This window comes from Coregonus lavaretus (assembly GCF_964263955.1).
Source record: "Coregonus lavaretus genome assembly, chromosome: 15".
NCBI lineage: Eukaryota > Metazoa > Chordata > Actinopteri > Salmoniformes > Salmonidae > Coregonus > Coregonus lavaretus.
The window spans coordinates 3,612,737-3,637,676 of record NC_140002.1 but is presented as its reverse complement, the minus strand read 5'-3'; the positions used below and the strand labels follow the sequence as shown (position 1 = coordinate 3,637,676).

Genomic DNA, 24,940 nt, shown 5'->3' with positions numbered 1-24,940 from the left:
TGTGGAAGAACTTGACTGGCCTGCATAGAGCCCTGACCTCAACCCCATCGAACACCTTTGGGATGAATTGGAACGCAGACTGCGAGCCAGGCCTAATCGCCCAACATCAGTGCCCAGACCTCACTAATGCTCTTGCGGCTGAATGGAAGCAAGTCCCTGTAGCAATGTTCAAACATCTAGTGGAAAGCCTTCCCAGAAGAGTGGAGGCTGTTATAGCAGCAAAGGGGGGACCAACTCCATATTAATGCCCATGATTTTGGAATGAGATGTTCGACGAGTAGATGTCCACATACTTTTGGTCATGTAGTGTACCTTAAAAAAAAGTAGGGGCGTGGATCAGAAAACTAGTCACTATCTGGTGTGACCACCATTTGCCTCATGCAGCGCAACACATCTCCTTCGCATAGAGTTGATCAGGCTGTTGATTGTGGCCTGTGGAATGTTGTCACACTCCTCTTCAATGGCTGTGCGAAGTTGATGGATATTGGCAGGACCTGGAACACGCTGTCGTACACGTCTTTCCAGAGCATCCCAAACATGCTCAATGGGTAACATGTCTGGTGAGTATGCAGGCCATGGAAGAACTGGAACATTTTCAGCTTCCAGGAATTGTGTACATGGGACCAACACTTTACATGTTGCATTTATATTTTTGTTCAGTGTATATACCGTACATATATTTATATATTTTTTTAATGAATTGAGGGCCTTCAAAATGGGGGTGGCCCGCGGGCCGCCAGTTGCCCATCCCTGGTCTAGAACAACCACAAAGTACAAACAGACTCTCTCCTGTTGAGATGAACAGACAGCTCAAAACAGCAATATGTACAACTTTAATTCTGAAACATCTGATATTTCAGGCCAGTTTGTTGTATGGACTCCAGGTGGACTAGCTACCATCATGGAATCCCAATAGAGAATAAAGATGTTTGTACCGTACCGTACAGTCCAATCTAATCCATCTTGTTTTCTGACAGCATGGCACTCTCTCACACCGAGTGATGGCATTTGATATACACAATCCCATTATTGCAACCCAGTATCACAGATTATTTTTGAAATAAACATGAATAGTTTATTGGAAATTCATGACAGGCACATGAAAAAGTGTATTTTTCTGTGTGCAGTACATGATTTTGTATACAGTGCATTTTAATCACAGATAAAGACAGTAGGTTACTTAAGACAGAAATGATAGGAGGGAGGTTGATCGGGGAGGGTGGGTGGGTTGGTCAGGGAGAATGGGTGGGTGTATAACGCGACCGTCTAGCAACCCAAATGTTGCATGTTCAAATTACATCACAGACAACTTTAGCATTTTAGCTAATTATCAACTCTGCAACAACTTACTACTTTTTAACTACTTAGCTAGCATTGTAGCTAACCCTAACCTTAACCCTTTAACTACTTAGCATGTTGCCTAACTCTAACCCTAACCTTAACCCCTCGCCCTAACCCATAACCCTAACCTTAACCTCTAACCCTAACCTTAACCCCTAACCCAGCTAACGTTAGCCACCTAGCTAACCTAACTAACGTTAGCCATAACAAATTGGAATTTGTGTAACGTACATAAATGCATTATGGAGAACGATAATTGTGTAATTTGTGTCTATTTCACAATAGGCTGTGATAGTGTGTTGGTTATTAAGTGATCCTTGCTTCTACCTTCTGCCTGTTCTGGGTAAACACGCCACTAACGAGGATATGCAAACAAGAATAATTACATTTTTCTAAATGAGCTGCATTTCGGAGAAATACAATTGTTTAGGAGAAGAGGAGATATGATATTAATGCTGGGGTGTTGATCTGGGGCTTGGAGGAAATGTACCCGACGACACGCCCCAGGCTTGGTAAAGAACAACTAAACACTCCTCAAACCTCCTGTTTACATCCCTCAGACACGCTCATTAATATCTTCCTCTCAGTCAGTCTCCAGCGCCTCACAATCCCTTATTATGTGAAGCTAGGTGCTGCTGGATGTGGATGTGGAGAGGAGGGAGCAGCTTGATGAGGAGATGAAGGGGGTTTCACATGGCCCTCTGTGGGCCTTGTCTGCCTGGCTGTGTTCTCCCTACTGCTTAGTACCTAGTGCCTAATGCCTACTCCACTGGGCCACTCTCCAAGATCATCATCGGTGGCATAACAACAAGGCTGGTCCTTCTGGGCAGCGGCTCAACCACCACTGTACCACTGTGCCAATGGATCCTCAGACCAGTTGGCCGAAATGTAATGATGTATAGTAGAGAGAGAGAGAGAGAGAGAGAGAGAGAGAGAGAGAGAGAGAGAGAGAGAGAGAGAGAGAGAGAGAGAGAGAGAGAGAGAGAGCGGAGGAGGAGGAGAAACAGACAGAGAGAAAGCAGGAAGTGTTCTGTATCTGGAGTCACAAATTGCTCCCCAAGCTCACCGGGCCAGAGATGGAGGAGAGGGTTCTGACAGAACACAGCAGTCAATTAGAGTCCCACTGTCATCATGGCCTCACAACATGTACAGTGCTCATGGAAAGTGTCAAAGCCACACAAACCAGAAACAAGGACTGGGACACTTCAGCCTGAATTACAATTACATATCCTTATGCTACCTCCTCAATGACAGTGTGTCCCTATTTCCACATCACCAATAAATCAAATGATCAAATCATTTCCGCGGGGAGTGTTACTCTTGAAAACCAGATTACAGAAAGTAAGCCAGGTAAAATTGGCGGATAATTGAATTTATCCTGAAACATTATACAGAACACATCATTAGGGAGAAAGTTTTAACGTTAGCTCCATATTCAGATGTAATGATTGCGAGGTATTGGAGGACGCTGAGCGGTAGGGTTAATCACTGTTAGAACAGAGGAAAAGCCATCTGGTGCTATAAATTATCTCATGCATTGCTCACACACAAAAACCCTTGGCCCCCGCGGCAGCTTGAATATGCTGTCCTTTTTTAAATGACAAATTACAAAAATAAATTGCCCCTTTGGCACACACTACCAACCGTCTTTTGTTATTCCTTTTGGTCCAATGGAACAGTGAATAGAAGTAATACATTTACATATAGTATTTCCCATCTGTAGCCCACATAACCCATTGCGTGTATCTGTTTGTACATGTGGAGGGGGAGGGACAATAAAGGGGAAAGTAATTAATTGTAACAGTATTTCCACATGTTCAATCTTAGCTATCATGCAATGCCTCCTATCCACTCATGACATAACCATTCAAAGTGAAACCTCCCCATGCAATGACATGTTGATAGATTCTATGTCCCAGAGTGTGTGGAGGAGGACCCAGCTGTAATCGGAATAACTGAAAGCGTTCGATCATCGGAACACTGACAGGCAGGCAGTCAGTCAGCACCACTGGCCGCTAAACTGGGCTGGGGGGTCAGGGCTGCCCAGGAACAGCATGGATGATTAATCCAACCAATCAATGGCCAGCGTTAACCAGGGAGGTGTCTCTAATTGGCTACCACTAGGACCTGGCAGTGTTTCTATGGCTCCAGGGTGAGTGAGTGAGTGAGTGGGTGTTTGTATTTACTGGCATTTTAGAAACGCAGGGCTGCAGCCCTCGTAAGGCGCAAGTGACAGACGAGAGGATAGTCATAAATTATAGTCTGGAGGAGGATTGCTGCTGGCCGCGGGCCACAACACAGCTCCTGACTGGACGACTGACTGTCACAGAACAGGCTGATCCATACTGGCCATTGACTGGCCTCAGTTGTGTGGCAGAGCCAATGAGAAAAGCCTCTATGTGGAAATCGAGTCTAGAAATGATCGTTTTCTGTTTAACATATTTACAAATGTACAGTTCCACAGAGAAGCCATGTAAATCAATGTGATGCCTCACAATCTGAAAAATGTGTTGTCTCTTAACACCCACACATGAACAAACACATTGTATCTACACTCTCTACTAATCTATACTCTATACTACTCTATACTCTCTACTAATCTATACTCTATACTACTCTATACTCTCTACTAATCTATACTCTCTACTACTCTATACTCTCTACTACTCTATACTCTCTACTACTCTATACTCTCTACTAATCTATACTCTCTACTACTCTATACTATCTACTAATCTATACTCTCTACTACTCTATACTCTCTACTACTCTATACTCTATACTACTCTATACTCTCTACTAATCTATACTCTCTACTACTCTATACTCTCTACTACTCTATACTCTCTACTAATCTATAATCTCTACTAATCTATACTCTATACTACTCTATACTCTCTACTACTCTATACTGTCTACTACTCTATACTCTCTACTACTCTATACTCTCTACTACTCTATACTCTCTACTAATCTCTACTACTCTCTACTAATCTCTACTACTCTCTACTAATCTATACTCTATACTACTCTATACTCTCTACTACTCTATACTGTCTACTACTCTATACTCTCTACTACCCTATACTCTATACTACTCTATACTCTCTACTCTCTACTAATCTATACTCTCTACTAATCTATACTCTCTACTACTCTATACTCTCTACTAATCTATACTCTCTACTACTCTATACTATCTACTAATCTATACTCTCTACTACTCTATACTCTCTACTACTCTATACTCTATACTCTCTACTAATCTATACTCTATACTACTCTATACTCTCTACTACTCTATACTCTCTACTACTCTATACTGTCTACTACTCTATACTCTCTACTACTCTATACTCTCTACTACTCTATACTCTCTACTACTCTATACTCTCTACTAATCTCTACTACTCTCTACTAATCTCTACTACTCTCTACTACTCTATACTCTCTACTACTCTATACTGTCTACTACTCTATACTCTCTACTACCCTATACTCTATACTACTCTATACTCTCTACTCTCTACTAATCTATACTCTCTACTAATCTATACTCTCTACTACTCTATACTCTCTACTAATCTATACTCTCTACTACTCTATACTCTATACTACTCACTACTACTCTATACTCTCTACTACTCTATACTCTCTACTACTCTATACTCTCTACTACTCTATACTCTCAACTAATCTCTACTACGCTATACTCTCTACTACTCTCTACTACTCTTTACTCTCTACTACTCTATACTCTCTACTACTCTATACTGTCTACTACTCTATACTCTCTACTAATCTATACTCTCTACTACTCTATACTCTCTACTAATCTATACTCTCTACTACTCTATACTCTCTACTAATCTATACTCTCTACTACTCTATACTCTATACTACTCTCTACTACTCTATACTGTCTACTACTCTATACTCTCTACTACTCTATACTCTCTACTAATCTCTACTACTCTTTACTCTCTACTAATCTATAATCTCTACTAATCTATACTCTATACTACTCTATACTCTCTACTACTCTATACTGTCTACTACTCTATACTGTCTACTACTCTATACTCTATACTACTCTATACTCTCTACTACTCTATACTCTCTACTACTCTATACTCTCTACTACTCTATACTCTCTACTACTCTATACTCTCTACTACTCTATACTCTCTACTACTCTATACTCTCTACTAATCTCTACTACTCTCTACTAATCTATACTCTCTACTACTCTATACTGTCTACTACTCTATACTCTCTACTACCCTATACTCTATACTACTCTATACTCTCTACTCTCTACTAATCTATACTCTCTACTACTCTATACTCTCTACTACTCTATACTCTATACTACTCTATACTCTCAACTAATCTCTACTACGCTATACTCTCTACTACTCTCTACTACTCTTTACTCTCTACTAATCTATACTCTCTACTACTCTATACTCTCTACTAATCTATACTACTCTATACTCTCTACTACTCTATACTCTCTACTACTCTATACTCTCTACTACTCTATACTCTCTACTACTCTATACTCTATACTACTCTATACTCTATACTACTCTATACTCTATACTACTCTATACTCATCTCTACTACTCTATACTCTCTATACGCTATACTACTCTATACTCTCTACTACTCTCTACTACTCTATGCTCTCTCTCTCTCACTCTCTCTCTCGCTCTGTCTCCTGATAAAATGGCCGACTAAACAGCCTCAGGGATCTGCCAGTATTGTTGGATATGTGGAGATTTCATCTGCTAGCTGAGACACCCAGCCTGCACCTGCCTTTCATTCTCATTCTACTGAGTCCCTTGACAGAGAGAGAGGCGTCTCAGCTCAGCTCCCTGCTCTTTCATGTCATTTTCTCTATACTCATGTGCACATGGGGAGAGTTAGCCATTGTTCATGTCTCTCAGTTCCATTACATTACATTACAGATAAGAGCCATTGGACGAAGGCGTCTTCTGTACGGGGGAGTTTTGTTAGGAGCCCTGACGCTCGGTCTGAACATTAACACGCATCGCTTGCAGTACAGTTTTAGAAGCATAAGGACCTTACCTTTCATATCAGCGAGAAATGGACACACACCTTTATAGGGTTAGGGTTAGTGTCCCCACATGGCCACATCTCCATGCAGATGGAGGGACCACCTATACAAATTAGCTATCTAGCATGCTCCGAACACCTGTGTGTAACGGAAGAAGGCCACCACCAGAAACGTGTTGTCACTGAAAAATACTGTTGGCTGCAACTGTCTACTGTTGGCTACCTGGACTATTTGCAATGCAAATAGTCCAGGTAGCCATGATTAGCTGTTCAGGAGTCTTATGGCTTGGGGGTAGAAGCTGTTAAGAAGCCTTTTGGGCCTAGACTTGGCGCTCCAGTACTGCTTGCTCTTGCGGTAGCACAGAGAACAGTCTATGACTAGGGTGGCTGGAGTCTTTGATAATTTTTAGGGCCTTCCTCTGACACCGCCTGGTATAGAGGTCCTGGAAGGCAGGAAGCTTGGCCCCAGTGATGTACTGGGCCGTACGCACTACCCTCTGTAGTGCCTTGCGGTCTGAGGCCGAGCAGTTTACATACCAGGCAGTGATGCAACCAGTCAGGATGCTCTCGATGGTGCAGCTGTAGAACTTTTTGAGGATCTGAGGACCCATGCCAAATCTCCTGAGGGGGAATAGGCTTTGTCGTGCCCTCTTCACGACTGTCTTGGTGTGTTTGGACCATGATAGTTTGTTGGTGATGTGGACACCAAGGAACTTGAAGCTCTCAACCTGTTCCACTACAGCCCCGTCGATGAGAATGGGGGCGTGCTCAGTCCTCTTTTTTTTCCTGTAGTCCACAATCATCTCCTTTGTCTTGATCACGTTAAGGGAGAGATTGTTATCCTGGCACCACACGGCCAGGTCTCTGATCTCCTCCCTATAGGCTGTCTCATCGTTGTTGGTGATCAGGTCTACCACTGTTGTGTCGTCTGCAAACGTAATGATGGTGTTGGAGTTGTGCCTGGCCATCCAGTCATGGGTGAACAGGGAGTACAGCATGGGACTGAGCACGCACCCCTGAGGGGCCCCCGTGTTGAGGATCGGGGTGGCAGATGTGTTGTTATCTACCCTTAACACCTGGGGGCGGCCCGTCAGGAAGTCCAGGATCCAGTTGCAGAGGGAGGTGTTTAGTCCCAGGGTCCTTAGCTTAGTTATGAGCTTTGACGGCACTATGGTGTTGAACGCTGAGCTGTAGTCAATTAATAGCATTCTCACGTAGGTGTTCCTCTTGTCCAGGTGGGAAAGGGCAGTGTGGAGTGCAATAGACATGATATGTTAATATGTTACGCTTTGCTGCATCAGATACCAAGAGACCTCCGTCTTCTTTTGTTTTGTGTGTTTAATGAAGGAAGACGTTCCTCCCCCTGTTCCCGGATAAAGTAACAATGGGGAATTTGGCCACGCTCAACTCAACTGGGAGCAATCGCAGGGAGGTGAGGCATATATACTTTGAGCGCTTCATCCATCAACACAATCTGCTATGGCGAGACGATGTGTGAGCTTTCTACACAGTCAGCGCTAGGCTGGGATGATAGTCAGAAAACACCCCTGCCCATTCAGCTCCATCAGTCATGCAAGGCAGGCAGCCCCCCAAAAAGATCCTACAGCACACACATCAGACTGAGTTATAAAAAAAGGCTCTCATTTGAATTCCCCTCCACCAAACAGAAGTTGATAGCGCATTGCGCCATGCAGTCTGCAAGAGAGGGCTCTCCTTGTTTCCAGGTCAAATACCTCCGTCTCATCTCCCAGCTGTGGGAGGGAAGGCCAGGCATGGTCGATCAAGCCTCTCCACTCTGCCACAGAGGGAGCAAGACAGGAGAGATCCGCCTCTCAGTCAGTCACAATCCCACTCAGACAAGCTTCACAGCCTGTTTGTGTTGAATATTTCATTCTCTCTCTCTTCCTCCTCAAATGACATTTAACGGCAACATAATTATAGTCAAACACTCTGCAGAACCTTCTCTTCCATCAACATTAAACAGCACCTAAAATGGTTATAGCCCTGACTAGTGATGTGGGGAAAAAATCAATACAGTTACATATCACAATATTATTTCGGATGATATTATGTTGATATTTTGACTCCAAGTATCGATTTGCTAAAATATATCTATATTTTTGTTGTGTGGTTTCGCTAGATAGCGTTAGCTAGCGCTAGTCGGCTGTACCTGCGCCAAAACTCCAGTATTTTTCATCCTATAGCTTGTTCTCCATCTTCTTTTTAAATAGTGAGCCAACATGTTTTCAATACTTTTATTTCCATGACTGATCAAAACTCATTTTCTCTTTCTGCAGAAGACCTACTGAGCAATAGGACATTTAGTCATTTAGCAGACGCTCTTATCCAGAGTGACTTACAGTAGTGAGCGCATACATTTTTTTACTTTTCCGTACTGGTCCCCCGTGGGAATCAAACCCACAAGCCTGGTGTTGCAAGTGCCATGCTCTACCAACTGAGCCACACGGGACATATGGGAAATATTTTGGTAACATCAAATCGCAAAAACATTACAGTATTTGATCGCAATACCTATAGAATCCTGGGAATTGCAATAGTAAGTCTATTGATAATATCATATTGTGAGGTCCCTTGGCAATTCCCAGCCCTAGCCCTCACTCTCAGGACTGTATAAGAGATTGCAGCCCATTGATTTGATGTGCCGAGGGAACAATGACCGCTGCTATTGAGGCCAATGAAAGCAGAGTGTGTGTTAATTATGGATGAGGTCAATCCATTTCACTCTATGGTCTGGGTCTCCTCTCACTGTTAGTGACAGAGTGGATCTATAAGAAACTACAGGTCCATTTCCATTTCAACCTGGGTATCTGCTTCGTATGTTAATAATGTGTAATAAGTCCAGAAGAAACATCCAGTATGTTCTCAGGTACTGTGGATCACACACTGTTATATTCACATGGACGTTCAGCTTGCTAGCTCAAGTTTTTCAGAGATTCTCATGAGCTTACGCATGAGATCTGGCTACCATGATAACCCAATTACCATTTTGTTCCCTGTACAGCACCTAAGGAATTGAACTTACATCCGCTTCCAGTGAAACTGATGCATTCCGAAAGATAACTCCTCAGGAACACTATATGTGCTTAACGGAGCGGAATTCTAATATTAACAACGCTAGCAGGCAGCAACGTAGCGAAGTAGCATCTTAGCGCTGAGGGAAGAGTTGGTCTGTCTCAGTGAATTAAGAAATTAACTTTCCGAGTACCTTGAGTCTCTCTGACACTCCATCAGTGAAGCTGATGGTGAACTCCTCCACCTTGGGCACCTTCATCTTTGATTTTTTCTGGTCCGTTTGGTACTCAGTCCGTGTCTTCACCACCACCTGTGGAGAAAGGAGAGGACAAAACACAGTCAGTTACAGTGACACAGCAAAAAATGTCCCTTAGGGGTTAGCTGGACTTCCGTTAGACAGAGCCATCATACCGCACAGTCTTACTGTTACGTCATCACCGTGTTACGTCATCACCGTGTTACGTCATCACCGTGTTACGTCATCACCGTGTTACGTCATCACTGTGTTATCTATTCAAGGGCAGAGAGAGAAACATAAAAACTCTAACCTCTGCCTCTGCCTCTGCCAAGCAACTGTCAGAGGGTGGCTATTTTAGGCACTGCCCCGTATGATGCTCCCCAATCAGAACCAATCCACTCTCTTTTAACAACGATGTAGAGGAACAGAGAGTTGGGTAAGTAGAGGCCTGTCGCAGTACTGTCACTCTGCCATTCGTCACTGAAATTGGCTCAGAATAGCAGTCAAAACACAGAGGGGGACAGAGAGAGATGTGATTACATCCCTGTGAGCCTCATTGTGCTGCTTGTATGAAAGTCACATTAAAGGTTTCGGCAGAAAGTATACTCTGCGGTAAATGACTGATGGATTCAGCACTTTGTACTGCTGGTTCCTTATCACTTTCTACAAGCCAGTGTGACTGTACTGCTCCTCTCAGATATCTATCTGCAGACACTCCTCCCCTGGACCTCTCCAACTTGCCAAATTACAGGAACTGAATGGTGCTAGGGCTTCTAATAACAGGATCAAGGAATACATTTCCAAAATAATTGCACCTTCCACAAACCCCTGGTACCTCCTCTCCACAGCACAACCTGGAATTAATGGCATTATATTGTCCTGAAGTCTCCAAGACTAAGCTACTTGTCATGAACTCCGCAATTACAGCCTCTCTAACTCCTTCCCCATCACGTTGACATTTCATTTCCCCCTGAATTACCAGGCTGTCTGCACCCCATGCACCTCTGTCTTTTTTTTTTATAGACACTGTTATTATTACCACTGCCATTTCATTTCTCATTCGTAGCAAAAAGCAATATGTAGGCTACCCCTGGGTTAGGACATGCAGTTCCCTAGGTACAGTAGGTCATTCTAGTCCAGGGTTCTTCAATTCTGGTCCTGGAGGGCCGAAACACTTCTGTTTTTTATTTCTACCTGGTAGTTAATTGCACTCACCTGGTGTCCCAGGTCTGAATTAGCCCCTGATTAGAAGGAGAGGATGAAAAACAGAGGTGTTTTGGCCCTCCAGGACCGGACTTGAAGAACCCTGTCCTAGGAGATCCCCTGAGTCAGATAATCAAACGGACTGTATTTGCATTATAATTTACCTGGATCAACATGGCTGATAATAAGATCACAGAGAGATCGTTATCTAATCCTAGACCATTTTATGTCATTATGGTTAAATCCCAAATGGCACCCTATTCTCTATTTAGTGCACTACTTTTAGGGAATATGGCTCTAGTCAAAAGTAGTGCACCAAATAGGGAATACGCTATCACTTGGGACGTATCCCATGGCTTCCTGTCTGAATAATGCACATGAATCACTGCACCACTGCTACGAGGAATAAGGAGGTGAAACTCCAAAGAAACTCAAAAGAATAAGCCTACCAAGATAATAAGCCTACCAAGATAATAAGCCTACCAAGATAATAAGCCTTCCAAGATAACAAGCCTATCAAGATAATAAGCCTACCAAGATAACAAACAAAAAAGCCCCAAAATATGGGCTAGATTCTGCTTTATGCTTTGATGTGTTGTTAAGAAACACTGCAGTTATTCTGAGGGGAAACTCCAGGTGTGTATTAGACAACTAATTTGTACTGTACAGAGTCACAACATGGCATCCCTCATCCAACAACCAACAAGCTCTTAGATGTGTGGGCCAAGTGATGGGTCATCCAGTTCACCCTGTAAAACAGCAGCTTGTTCTGAAAGAAGTGCAATCAAAGGCTTGGCCTGGGGCCTGAATTCTGATGAAAACGATTGATTCAAAGTGCTGCATGTAAGACCCTTCATTACACTCCACAGCTCAGTTACTCTGCTAGTTTCTCACCCAATCAAGATATTGGAGACCCTGCGGCCTGCAGGCACGTCACTGGCTGTCCAGATGGGATCAGGTCTAATTCCTCCCTGATCGCTCAGCACTAGCCCACAGAGAATTGTGTTTCCATGGCCTGTTTGTCCCCCTGCTGCCCTGTAGCCCTGGTCACATAGCCAGCAGTGGTTAGACTTATAGGGATAAAAACAGCTGTAGCTCCCTGACAACTCCTTCCACATGTCACGGATTCTGCCGAGGCTGCTCCTCCTCCTTGCTCGGGCAGGCTTCGGCGTTCGTCGTCCCCGGAGTACTAGCTACTGCCGTTCGATGTTATCGGTGTTTGTTTAGTTTTGTCTGTATTGTTTACACCTGTTCGTCATTATGTTAATTGTTTCCCTTATAATTACCCCTGTCTCTCATCTGTACTTTGTGTGTGATTGTTTTCCCCTTCACGGTTGTCATTTTTGTGAGCGGGTTATTTCCTCCCTGCGTGGAGTTATTTTCTGTGTCCTTTTGGATCCTTTTCGTATTAAAAGTACGTATCCGAGAGTTCTGTGTCCTGCGCCTGACTTCGTTTACCGCATCTCACAGACAGTCGTGACACCACACAGGATGACAGAATAGACTCAAACCCACAGTGTTTTGAGTTGTTTTTGAAGGTACAATGTGTAAATACCCTTTAGACCTCTAGGCCTCTCTCTGTAATAATGTTCAGAGAGGGCGTAATGGTTGACTTTCTCTTCCATCTATTTCAGACATCGTTTTACATTCACCTTATAAACGTTTTGCTGTGAAAAGACAGAGTCATTAGATCATTTGCTTTGGTACTGTCCATATATAGCTTGTTTTTGGTTGCAGGTTCAGGAATGGCTAAAGAATTGCAACATTCGCCTGGAGTTAGCTCTGCAAATAGCACTGCTGGGTGATGTGAAAAGTCATAGTCAATGGATCAATAAAATAATAATACTCTTAGCTAAAATGTTTATCTTTAATTTACAATCTGTAGAAACTATAAGAATAGAAAGGTTCAGAACTTTTGTGAAACATCACAGCACAGTTGAAAAACATATGGCCAATACAAATAGAAACTGGATGATGTTCAGAGATAGATGGGAGGGGTTGAGGGGAGCTGAAGGGTGGGACTAAATACAAACAAAAGATAACTAATGTAAAATATACTGTGTACGTAAAACGTATATAGCACAGGAGGTTGGTGACACCTTAATTGGGGTGGACGGGCTCGTGGTAATGGCTGGAGCGGCATGGGTGCAATGGTATCAAATACATCAGGGTTCTTCAATTCCGGTCCTGGAGGGCCGAAACACTTCTGTTTTTTATTTCTACCTGGTAGTTAATTGCACTCACCTGGTGTCCCAGGTCTGAATTAGCCCCTGATTAGAAGGAGAGGATGAAAAACAGAGGTGTTTCGGCCCTCCAGGACCGGAATTGAAGAACCCTGAAATACATCAAACACATGGTTTCCATGGTTTCCATGTGTTTGATGCCATTCCATTTGCTCCATTCCAGCCATTATTATGAGCTGTCCTCCCCTCAGCAGCCTCCACTGTTAGTATGTATAAGCTGGAAGTAGAAACCTAAGTGTTGTTGTCCATTAGTTTACTCCAATTAGGGGAGGGGTGGTAGGGTTAGGGGAAAATAATGAAGGAAAATATATTTATATAAAATATAAAAAATATATATATGACGGATTGGAAATGATGCAGACAATTACATTGATAGAAGCTGCAATCTGATACACCCCCATTTTTTTAAAAACTCAAATAAAAGAAAAAGACATGGGAAATTATTTGCATATAACATACAGCCAAGACTTTCTGAGAAAACATAGTAACATCACCTCAGGCTGGGGAGGCTTTTAACCAGAGGGTGAACATGGAAAGCAGCAGAATGTGAACTGTACCCACAGCTATGCCTTATCTGTAGCCCAATGAGACTGCACTGTATCCACACTACACACACCACTGCCCCCAGAGCTCTGCGAGCCTGCCTAGACAACCTCTCACTCTCTGTCAGGGACAACCTGGATATTAGAATGACAGCACTTTGAGGGGAATCTGGAGCCATTGATGTCCACTCTTCATAGAGACAACAAAGACTATTCAAACCCTCTGATGTCGTGTCATTTCATGTCATTTTCACTGCTCAGCAAACACAGGACCACTTTACACACATTATGAAATGAGCCTTCACTGCATTGTTTCAAATGTTAACATTTTCACATTAAAATAAATAACTCAATGGTATTTTCCAAGGCTCTATACCCAGTAGAGCCTTCTAGTTATCCAACCACCCTGGGGAAATGTATTGGCATGACACCTGGTCCACTTCAACAACTCCATCTCCAAATAACCAGCAATTATGTACTTATCCATGTTCTCAAAAGCAGCTGTTCCAGTAATCACAGCCCAATATCACTGCTCTTGACCCAATCTGACCCTCTGAATAGTATATCTTATATGACACTTGAGAGGCATGAATCAACGCATTGAAAATCCTGAATGGTGCTCCAATTCCTCCTAGGGTGGGCATGGGATAGACAGACAGATAAAGAGATAAAGATGTTCCGTCTGTCTGTGTTTGTCTGCCATGCTGGACAATGGAGCCTCCGCCTCCCCAGAGTCTCCCCTTATAACACTGTTGTGGAAGTAGAGGAAGGGACCTGCTATTGTGGCGCTGCCCTTCTAGTGAAATATGACACAGGGCTCTTTTGTAATGCTGCGAGTCTGTGTAGAGTGGCAGTTAACTCCAGTTAGCAGGTGTACTGAGAGATTGTGCCTTCATTAGCAGAATCCAAGACGAGGGCTGAAGCAAAACTCTGCAAAAGTGTCACTGGCTCTTCTCCTAATGTTTACTGTAGAGTGACGGGCTCGGCCTGCATGGGGCCACGGGCTCTGCTGTGTTGCCGATCAAATAAAACAAGAGTCAGCCTCATGATCAGCTGGGAGCTGACAAATACATCGCAGGGAGAGGACACTTATTTCTGCATATCCTCAATGTCAAATTAATATCCGCATTCACTGCTGAAGTAAAAAATGCATGAAATGACATTAGCAGGTAGGCCTTGTGACAACACAACAAAGGACCTGTCCTTCACTCCTATGAAAATAAAAAACCTGCTGCGCTCATGTCGAGGACACTAGCCTATCAGCTGTTATGATTGAAAATCCCTTCAAAGTAAGATTCAATTATGTGCATTATTAAACAATTACAAATATCATTACTCATATCAATCATATTAACACGTTCAGTTCAGTGATTCATTCATCATCATTCTGTGTAATAAGCAGCAGAAGTCGTCAGTGCTGGGCCAAAAATAAAAAAAACCTTGTCAAAGTAAATTAGAGATTACATGTTTGCTGGCTTCCTGGAATGGATGATGTGCATCCCCGTTATAAACCTGCTTCTTTAATCTGTGCTTTAACAAAGGAAGCAAGAGGGCAATTGAAATGACAGAAAGATGGGTTTGCTGTTCAATTACATAATGGCAATGGCAATAAATCAAGGAGTGAGTAGGACAGGAGAGCAGAGCAGACAGACAGTCCATTTTACCTTGTCTGGGGCTCCATACAGGAGGTTACCGACGTCCAGAGGGGTGATAAGAGGTACGTTTTGGAAGCCATCCTCCACACTGACCGGTTTAGCGCCTTTGTCTTCTAGATTACTCCCCAGTTTAACCATCTTTACTAATAGAAAATAGTGCACTTCTCAAGCAGATGCTGTAAATATAACAACAAATATGTTAGTTCATTGTTCATGTGTCATTTATCAAACAATAAAACATATACTGACAATGCAAATCAATACGTTTTTTATTTAATCGAACCATGTATATTTAAACATTTAAATGACACATTGGATTTAAACTTTAACTTCATAATAACATCAAATATTGTAACAGGCTAATAAGACGCTCTGAAAACCCGTTTAATTATTAAATATGTGGGGGTGCAGGGTAACTTGAGATATCATTTCCCCCATCTAATTTACGAAAATGCATATATTCTACATTTAAAAAATGTGGAAAATCAGCATTTCCAACGCCATAAAGCAGGCGTCAAAATAAATCCTATGTTCTAGGGCTATGTTCATAGGGCTACACCTGCAGTAACCTAGCCTAGACTACTTCGCCTTTAGCGCCCAAAAACAGAATATGTCAAATAAAAACAGCTACTTACGATGGACACACTTTTATAAGTCGTTTTTGTTTCTTCGTCGGCTGTTTTGAAGGCTAATATCAAAGGAACGCAGATGCAGGCAGACCGGGCTAAAACGCAATCAAAGCTCCGCGGTGCTGATGCGAGAAAGTAGACAGCCCTAGCGCTGCAGACTAGCAGATTCCATAGGCAATCCAGCCCCCAAATCCAAACACTGCCGCCTCACTTTATACTTGCAACCGGCACCGCTAGGGGGATTTTTGAATGAAATCCCACATTTGTTTGGCCCAATTTGAATAAAACCATTAACCCCACTCAGATGTATTTTCTTAGTCTTCATCGCCATCTAGAGACCTGAATAACTGTGCAGGGTTGGGTAGTAACAGATTACATGTAACGGGATTATTAAATGAAGTAACTGTAATCAGCCCGGATTACTTTTTTTAAAACGTCTAATCGGATTACAGTAAATAATATACCGAACACTTACTGTGCCTGTCTGTACCTCCCCCTCTGCATAATAAATAGCCATCTCTATAAAACTGCATTCACATCATCTAGTAATTTTGTAAATACCAGCATATGACTGGTAAAAATCCACTTGAACGCCCCTCCAAATGGTAATTACTAGTGGGAAACTCATCTAATCATCCCCTGCACCTCTCTGACGTTATTTGTCAACAAAAAAGACATCAAGCATGGAGGCGTCTTCAGCAGTTGTTGTTTATTGATTCTGTTCATCTTCCTTTTGATTTAGAAAGTGAAAGCAGCTCTGGATATACTTTTCGTCGGCAAAAAATAGCAAAACACTCACAAGCCTTCTAATGACCACCATGTTTGATGATATTTCCCGGTTCAAAACGTGAAAGCACACAACTCGTATTTACGATTTCGCAACTGGTAATTACCACATTCCCACTTGGTAAGAAAGTAGAATTGAGGAGCAGTAAAGTAGAACTGAGGAGAAAGATGGAAATGGACGTTAAAATGGACGTTACCAGTGCAGTTTCTAGACATAAACGGCCACTTGGGTCCCCCAGCCAATAGAGGGCCCCCAATAAATCAGTCGGTTTCAACAGCCATTGGTCACAACTCAATTTACTGTTTAGTTAAGATTGATAGTAGGACACACAAAGTACACATTTTTTAGTGCATCAGCAGTTTGGTATTTCAGCAGTTTTCCTCTTGTAATGTCAGTCACTGACATTCACTCAATTAGCCCATGTCAGCTAACATTAGTCTTGCCAGCTATCTAAACCTTGTAGTAATCATGACCGAATTACTGACAAGGGCACTCAAGGTGCCCAGCCACCCTCACCTCCAGGGGTCCCCCATTGATTTAGTTAGTCACTCTCACTCAGATATCATTTGAACATGGAAAAATGTGTAGAATTGCAGGAGATTAACTTTAAAACTGCTAAATAAGTTTCTCTCCAACCCATGGCAAAATGTGTAGAACTGCAGGAAATTTGCTTTAAAACTGCAACATTTTCTCTATGTCCCATGGCAAAATTGCAGGACATTAACTTTAAAGCTACATTTTTTCATTCTCCATCTCATGGCAAAATGTGTAGAAATGCAGGAAATTAGCTTAAAAACTGCAATTCTCTCTCTCAACCCCATGGCAAAATGTGTAGAATTTAGTATACCAAACATTAAGAACACCTTCCTAATATTGAGTTGCACCCTCTTCTGCCCTCAGAACTGTCATGGTTCCACCTGTCACCAGAGGGCGGCAGAGACCTTCCTAGAGACATTAATGACACTCAGGTGTGTCCTATTACTCATTATGATTTCGCTGTTAAGAGAGGTGTGTTTACTGTTTTCCTTTGCAGAAGCTTGATTTGTTTGCCGTGTGCGTTTTTCTCCTGAGTGAGTTTTCCAGACGTAGTGTTTGTTGTTTTCCCAGTGTTACTGTGATCCTTCTGTTACCATTTCTCAGTAAAGTATTTACGTTTATCTGTTCCTGGGTCCAACCTCACCACGTCACAGGAAGCTTCTGCCTCCAACATGGACCCAGCTGAGATCACCCAGATCAAGAATGTTACAAGCCACCAAGGAGCACTGCTGGGGCGGCAGCAAGAACAACTCTCCCAAATATCAGAGACCCTCCGGGCACTTACCGATTCCCTCCACCACAGTCCAACCCCAACACTAGAGGAGCCAATGCCCAAGTCTCATCGCCCAGTGCTACAGGCGTCGCTGTATTTCCTCCAGGGAACCTGCACCAGGAACCCAAGATCCCATCCCCCGAGTGGTATGACGGCCACCAGGGAGGATGCAAGGGGTTCCTCACTCGGTGCTCTCTGGTGTTCGAGCTACAGTCCTCCTCATTCCACACTGCTCGGGCCATGATCGCCTACATCATCTCTCTACTCTCGGGCAAGGCTCTGGCGTGGGCAATGGCGGTGTGGGAACAGCAGCCACCATCTTGCAGCTCCATATTAGCTTTCACTGCCGAGCTGAGACGAGTCTTCGACCACCCAGTCGGCGGACGAGAAGCGGCCAGCTGACTGTTCAACATCCGCCAAGGGTCCAGACCAGTGGCTGACTTCGCCATTGAGTTCCGCACCCTCGCCACCGAGAGTGGGTGGAATACGGCGGCACTGGTCACCGCTTTCCACCAGGGTCTGTCTAATTCCATCAAGGATGAACTGGCCTCTCGGGAACTGGGAGAGGACCTCGAGTCCCTGATAACGCTGGCAATCAGAATTGACAACCACCTCGAGAACACGTGAGACAGCGCCTTTTTGACACCACCCCAGTATCCCGGTTTCCAGAGCACCCCAATCCCCCCGAGCCCAGCATTGGGGAGCCCATGCAGCTGGGATGCACACATCTGAGCCCACAGGAATGTGACAGGCGCATGCGCAAAGGCTGCTGCCGCTACTGCGGAGGTCTCGCCATCTCCGTGCTACATGCCCAGAGCTGACAGGAAACGCCAGGACTCGCCAGGACAAGGGGAGACCCTGACGAGCTGTGCAGTTTCACCTCGGCTACCCAGTCACCATCTGTCACTACCTGCAACCCTCCACTGGACAGATTCAAGCCTTCGTGGACTCCGGGGTGCGGGATAATTTCATTGATCAAGACTTCACCAGAGAATTACAAATCCCCTGCGTGAAATATCCCATCCCTCTGCAGATTTAAGCCCTCGATGGACGCCCCATTGGCTCCGGCCAGGTGGAATATCAGACCAAGGCCCATTCTACTGCAGGTTGGGGTGAACAGCTCAGAGACTCTTAGTTTTATTTTGATCACTGCTCCCGAGAACTCACTTATCCTAGGGTACCCCTGGCTAGTGCTACATAACCCACTATTCTCCTGGTCCACGGGACACCTACTAGACTGGGGTAAGAATTGCCAGACTAAATGTCTAAGACCCCCACCAAGAGCCTCTCCGCATCCCCCTGCATCCATTGAAGACCAAGATTTCTCCACTCTCCCTCCCGAATACTACGACCTCCGGGAGGCCTTCAGTAAGAGGTAAGCCGCCACTCTCCCTCCTCATCATCCATACGACTGTGCCATAGAACTCCTACCTACCGTCTCGACCTCTGAAGCAGCAGTCATGGACAATTACATCCGGGAGTCGCTGGAGGCATGTTTCATTCACTCCTCAACATCCCCAGCTGGTGCAGGCTTCTTCTTCGTGGGAAAGAAGGATGGAGGTCTGCATCCCTGCATTGATTACCGAGGGCTGAACAGGATTACGATTAAGAATCGTTACCCCCTACCCCTGATGTCTGACGACTTGGAGCTGGACCAAGGGGCCCAATTCTTCACCAAACTGGACCGCCGCAACGCTTACAATCTGGTGAGAATCAGGGAGGGAGATTAATGGAAAACTGCCTTTAACACGCCTAGTGGCCACTATGAGTATTTAGTCATGCCATTCGGATTATCGAACTCACCGGCAGTCTTCCAAACACTAGTCAATGACACTCTTAGGGATATGTTGAATCGATTCATCTTTGTTTACCTCGACGACATCCTGATCTTATCCAAGACCCTTCCTGAACACATCCTGCACGTCCGCCAAGTCCTGAGACGCCTCCTACAGAGTCAACTATACATCAAGATAGAGAATTATGAGTTCCATGTATCCCAAGTTTCTTTCCTGGGCCACATTATCTCTACCGCCGGCATCCAAATGGACCTTGCTAAGGCGGTCACCGACTGGCCCTGTCCCATCTCACTCAAACAAGTCCAGCGGTTCCTCGGGTTTGCACATTTTTACAGGCGTTTTATACGCAAATTTGGTGTGGTGGCGGCGCCTCTCAAGGTCTTAACCCGCAAGTCCCTGACCTGTTTTGGCTGGAACCCCGAGGCTGACAGGGCATTCGTGGAGCTCAAGGGACGTTTCACCTCTGGACCCATCCTCGTTCATCCTGATCCTACTCATCTCTTCGTGGTAGAGGTGGACACCTCGGACACCGGAGCAGGGGCAGTCCTTTCACAGTGGAACGAGGGGGACAAGAGACTGCACCCATGTGCCTTTCTTTCCAAGAGGTTCTTGCCAGCGGAATCGCAACTAAGATGTAGGCAACCGGGAGCTCTTGGCAGTCAAGTGGGCCCTTGAGGGGTGGAGGCACTGGTTGGACGGGGCACCTCATCCTTTCCTGATCTGGACGGACCATAAGAACTTGGTCTCCATTCAAGAAGCCAAGAGGTTGAACGCTCGCCAGGCTAGGTGGGCTCTGTTTTTTAACAGGTTCAACTTCACTCTAGCCTATTGCCCGGGATCCAAGAATCAGGAAGCAGACACCCTGTCCCATCAACATGATGTCTCTAATGAGGAGAGGGACTCCGAGCCCATCATCCCCAGCTCCCGCATTGTGGCTCCTGTGGTAGGGAGTATTGAGACCATGGTACGACAAGTCCAGACCCGAGAACCTGACCCCGGCGGAGGTCCCACTAACATACTTTATGTTCCGCGATCAGCCCGTTCTCGAGTACTACAATGGGGACACTCCTCTAAATTAACTGGGCATCCAGGGGTTAATCGGACATGGGAGTTCCTGAGGCAGAAATTCTGGTGGCCCAATATGATTGAGGATGTGAGATCCTTCGTTGCGGCTTGTTCCACCTGTGCCCAAAGCAAGTTGCTCCAACCTCTGCCCATCCCCAGCAGGCCCTGGTCCCACCTGTCCGTAGACTTTATCACAGAGTTACCGCCATCCCAAGGGCTTACCACTATCCTGGTGGTCGTCAATCGGTTCTCCAAGGCAGCCCATTTCATCGCCTTACCCAAGTTGCCCTCGGCGAAGGAGACCGCTGATCTCATGATTACCCATGTCTTTCGACAACACAGATTTCCCCAGGACTTGTCTCGGATCGTTGGCCCCAGTTCGTTGCACGGTATTGGAAAGCCTTCTGCTCCCTGTTGGGGGTGTCGGTGAGTCTCTCCTCTGGGTTCCACCCACAGTCGAATGGGCAAAATGAGCGGGCCAACCAGGAGCTGGAGGAGTTCCTCCGCTGTTTCGTCTCCACTCAGGCCATCAAAAGGAGCAAGTTCCACGTCTGGGCGGAATATATGCTCATAACACACTGCCGAACTCGTCCACTGGTCTGCCGCTGTTCGTGTGTCAGTTCGGGTTCGCCCCTGCCCTGTTTCTTGAACAAGATGCCGAAGCGGGGGTGCCAGCAGCCGTGGCATTCATTCGACGATGTCACCGCACCTGAATCAGAGCGCGATCCTCCTTGCTCCGCTCCTCTGCCCGAAATCAACACCAGGCAAACCGGCACCGAAGGCCTCTTCGGCTCCTCCAACCGAGTCAATGGGTGTGGCTGTTTACCCGTGATTTTCCCTTAAAGATGGACTTGCGGAAGCTCGCTCAATGCTACACAGGACCATTCAAGATCCTGAGGGTCATCAACCCGGTCACCTATCGTCTCCATCTTCCCAGGTCTATGAGGGTCTGTCCATCCTTCCATTTCTCCCGTCTCAAGCTGGTAAGGACCAGTCCCTTCTCTCCCCCCACACCTGCCCCCTCGACATGTTGATGGCCACCCGGAATACACTGTCCGGCGTCTGTTGGAGGCTCGTCGGGTCTGAGGCACCCTGCAGTACCTGGTGGACTGGGAGGGCTACGGCCCCAAGGAGTGGGCGTGGGTGCCTGCCCGGAACATCCTGGATCCGGGACTTGTTTGGGACCTCAACCAACTACGTAGTGGTCGCCCTTGCTCCGCGGCTGGAGCCACTCCTAGAAGGGGGGATACTGTCATGGTTCCACCTGTCACCAGAGGGCGGCAGAGACCGTCCTAGAGACATTAATGACACTCAGGTGTGTCCTATTACTCATTATGATTTCGCTGTTAAGAGAGGTGTGTTTTCTCTTGTCCTTTGCAGAAGCTTGATTTTTTTGCCATGTGCGTTTTTTCTCCTGAGTGAGTTTTCCAGAAGCAGTGTTTGTTGTTTTCCCAGTGTTACTGTGATCCTTCTGTTACCGTTTCTCAGTAAAGTATTTAAGTTTATCCTTAACCACTGATTCCTCATCTGGTCTCTTCTCTGCTCCTGGGTCCAACCTCACCACGTCACAAGAACAGCCTCAATTCACCGGGGCATGGATCTACAAGATATCGAAAGCATTCCACAGGGATGCTGGCCCATGTTGACTCCAATGCTTCCCACAGTTGTGTCAAGTTGGCTGGATGTCCTTTGAGTGGTGAACCATTCTTGATAAACAATGGAAACTGTTGAGCGTGAAAAACGCAGCAGCGTTGCAGTTCTTGACACAAACAGGTGCGCCTGGCAACTACTATCACACCCAGTTCAAAGGCACTTAAATCTGGTCTTGCCCTGATCATATGCCCTGTCTGTATGTACAGTGCATTCGTAAATTATTCAGACCTCTTGACTTTTTCCACATTTTGTTACGTTACAGCCTTATTCTAAAATGGATAAAATAAAAAAATATGTACCTAATCAATCTACAAACAGTACCCCATAATGACAAAGCAAAAACAGTTATTTAGAAATGTTTGCAAATATATTAAAAATAGAAAACTGAAATACCTTATTTACATAAGTATTCAGACCCTTTGCTATGAGACAAACAATTTAGCTCAGGTGCATCCTGTTTCGATTGATCTTGTTTCTACAACTTGATTGGAGTCCACCTGTGGTAAATTCAATTGATTGGACACGATTTGGAAAGGCACACACCTGTCTATATAAGGTCCCACAGTTGACACTGCATGTCAGAGCAAAACCACCAAGAGTCTTTCTAGAGCTGGCCGCCTGGCCAAACTGAGCAATTGGGGGAGATGGGCTTTGGTCAGGGAGGTGACCAAGAACCCGATGGTCGTTCTGACAGTGCTCCAGAGTTCCTCTGTGGAGATGGGAGAACCTTCCAGAAGGACAACCATCTCTGCAGCACTCCACCAATCAGGCCTTTGTGGTAGAGTGGCCAGACGGAAGCCACTCCTCAGTAAAAGGCACATGACAGCCCGCTTGGAGTTTGCCAAAAGGCACCTTAAGGCCTCTCAGACCATGAGAAACAAGATTCTCTGGTCTGATGAAACCAAGATTGAACTCTTTGGCCTGAATGCCAAGTGTCACGTCTGGAGGAAACCTGGCACCATCCCTAAGGTGAAGCATAGTGGTGGCAGCATCATGCTGTGGGGATGATTTTCAGCGGCAGGGACTGAGAGACTAGTCAGTATCGAGGGAAAGATGAACGGAGCAAAGTACAGAGAGATCCTTGATGAAAACCTGCTCCAGAGCGCTCAGGACCTCAGACTGGGGCGAAGGTTCACCTTCCAACAGGACAATGACCCTAAGCACACAGCCAAGACAGCGCAGGAGTGGCTTCGGGACAAGTCTGTGAATATCCTTTAGTGGCCCAGCCAGAGCCCGGACTTGAACCCGATCTAACATCTCTGGAGAGACCTGAAAATAGCTGTGCAGCAACACTCCCCATCCAACCTGACAGAGCTTGAGAGGATCTGCAGAGAAGAATGGGAGAAACTCCCCAAATACAGGTGTGCCAAGCTTGTAGCGTCATACCCAAGAAGACCCGAGGCTGTATTCGCTGCCAAAGGTGCTTCAACAAAGTACTAAGTAAAGGGTCTGAATACTTATGTAAATGTGATATTTTTTATAAATTTGCAAAACAATCTAAAAGCCTGTTTTTGCTTTGTCATTATGGGGTATTGTGTGTAGATTGATGAGGAGAAAAACAATTTAATCAATTTTAGAATAAGTCTGTAACGTAACAAAATGTGGAAAAAGTCAAGGGGTCTGAATACTTTCCGAATGCACTGTAGGCTATATGAGAGGGCTATGATCCACCTGTTCAATCTAGCCATCTATACCATCTGTTTCACCAAACACCACAAGAGGGCACAAATACAAAGGAAAACACAATGCATCCATTTGATCAATCCACCGGTTGAACAGGGTTTAAATTCGGAATTGGGAGGTGGGAGAGCCCTATTTGGGCTGGGTTAGCGTGAGGGTGAGGGTTACGGTGAGGTTTTCATTTAGCATTACAGCTGTAGGACCATTGTAATAACATTTTTGGAATATTTACTATTTATGGGTTTTCGTGTGTTTATATGTATTTAGGTTTGGTATCTGTGGTCGCAATCCCCAACAGAAGATTTTTATTTTTATTTACCTTTATTTACATTCCATCTGAATCTCCTGGTTGGAGTTCTGAGCGATTCTGAGTGGTTCTCCTGGTTCGATTTCTGAGTGGCCTTTGCAACCCTTTCAACTAGACAGTCGAGCATCCTTTTGACTGTTCCTTACTATCTAGAGGGGTTTATAAGGTGAGTTGGTATAGGTCCTACGCTCCTGTGCGCCCTGTCCCCCTTGTGGGGAACATATTTTTTTGTCCCCTTACCTAACCCTAGCTCCATTTGTCCCTTACTTTGAGTAAAATGTCTGTGGAAAATATGATATCAATATGCTAATGTAGATCAAAATAGTGGTTGCATCCCAATGGCATCTTATTCCATACAGTGAATTCGGAAAGTATTC

At 44.9% G+C, this 24,940-nt stretch overlaps 1 protein-coding gene across 1 annotated transcript in view; it reads right to left on the bottom strand.

Moving 5' to 3' along the window:
* The window catches only part of LOC311142654 (neuronal vesicle trafficking-associated protein 2-like), a 39,546-nt gene extending 23,392 nt beyond the window's left edge, over nt 1-16,154 (bottom strand). Inside the window, exons 1-3 of the mRNA XM_084178308.1 lie at nt 15,973-16,154; nt 15,347-15,513; nt 9,650-9,766 (exon numbers count right to left, since the gene is read on the bottom strand). Coding sequence (XP_084034434.1) covers nt 9,650-9,766; nt 15,347-15,475 — 246 coding nt within the window. The 5' untranslated portion in view covers nt 15,476-15,513; nt 15,973-16,154. The remainder of the gene's footprint in view (nt 1-9,649; nt 9,767-15,346; nt 15,514-15,972) is intronic.
* Nucleotides 16,155-24,940: the final 8,786 nt, after the last annotated feature.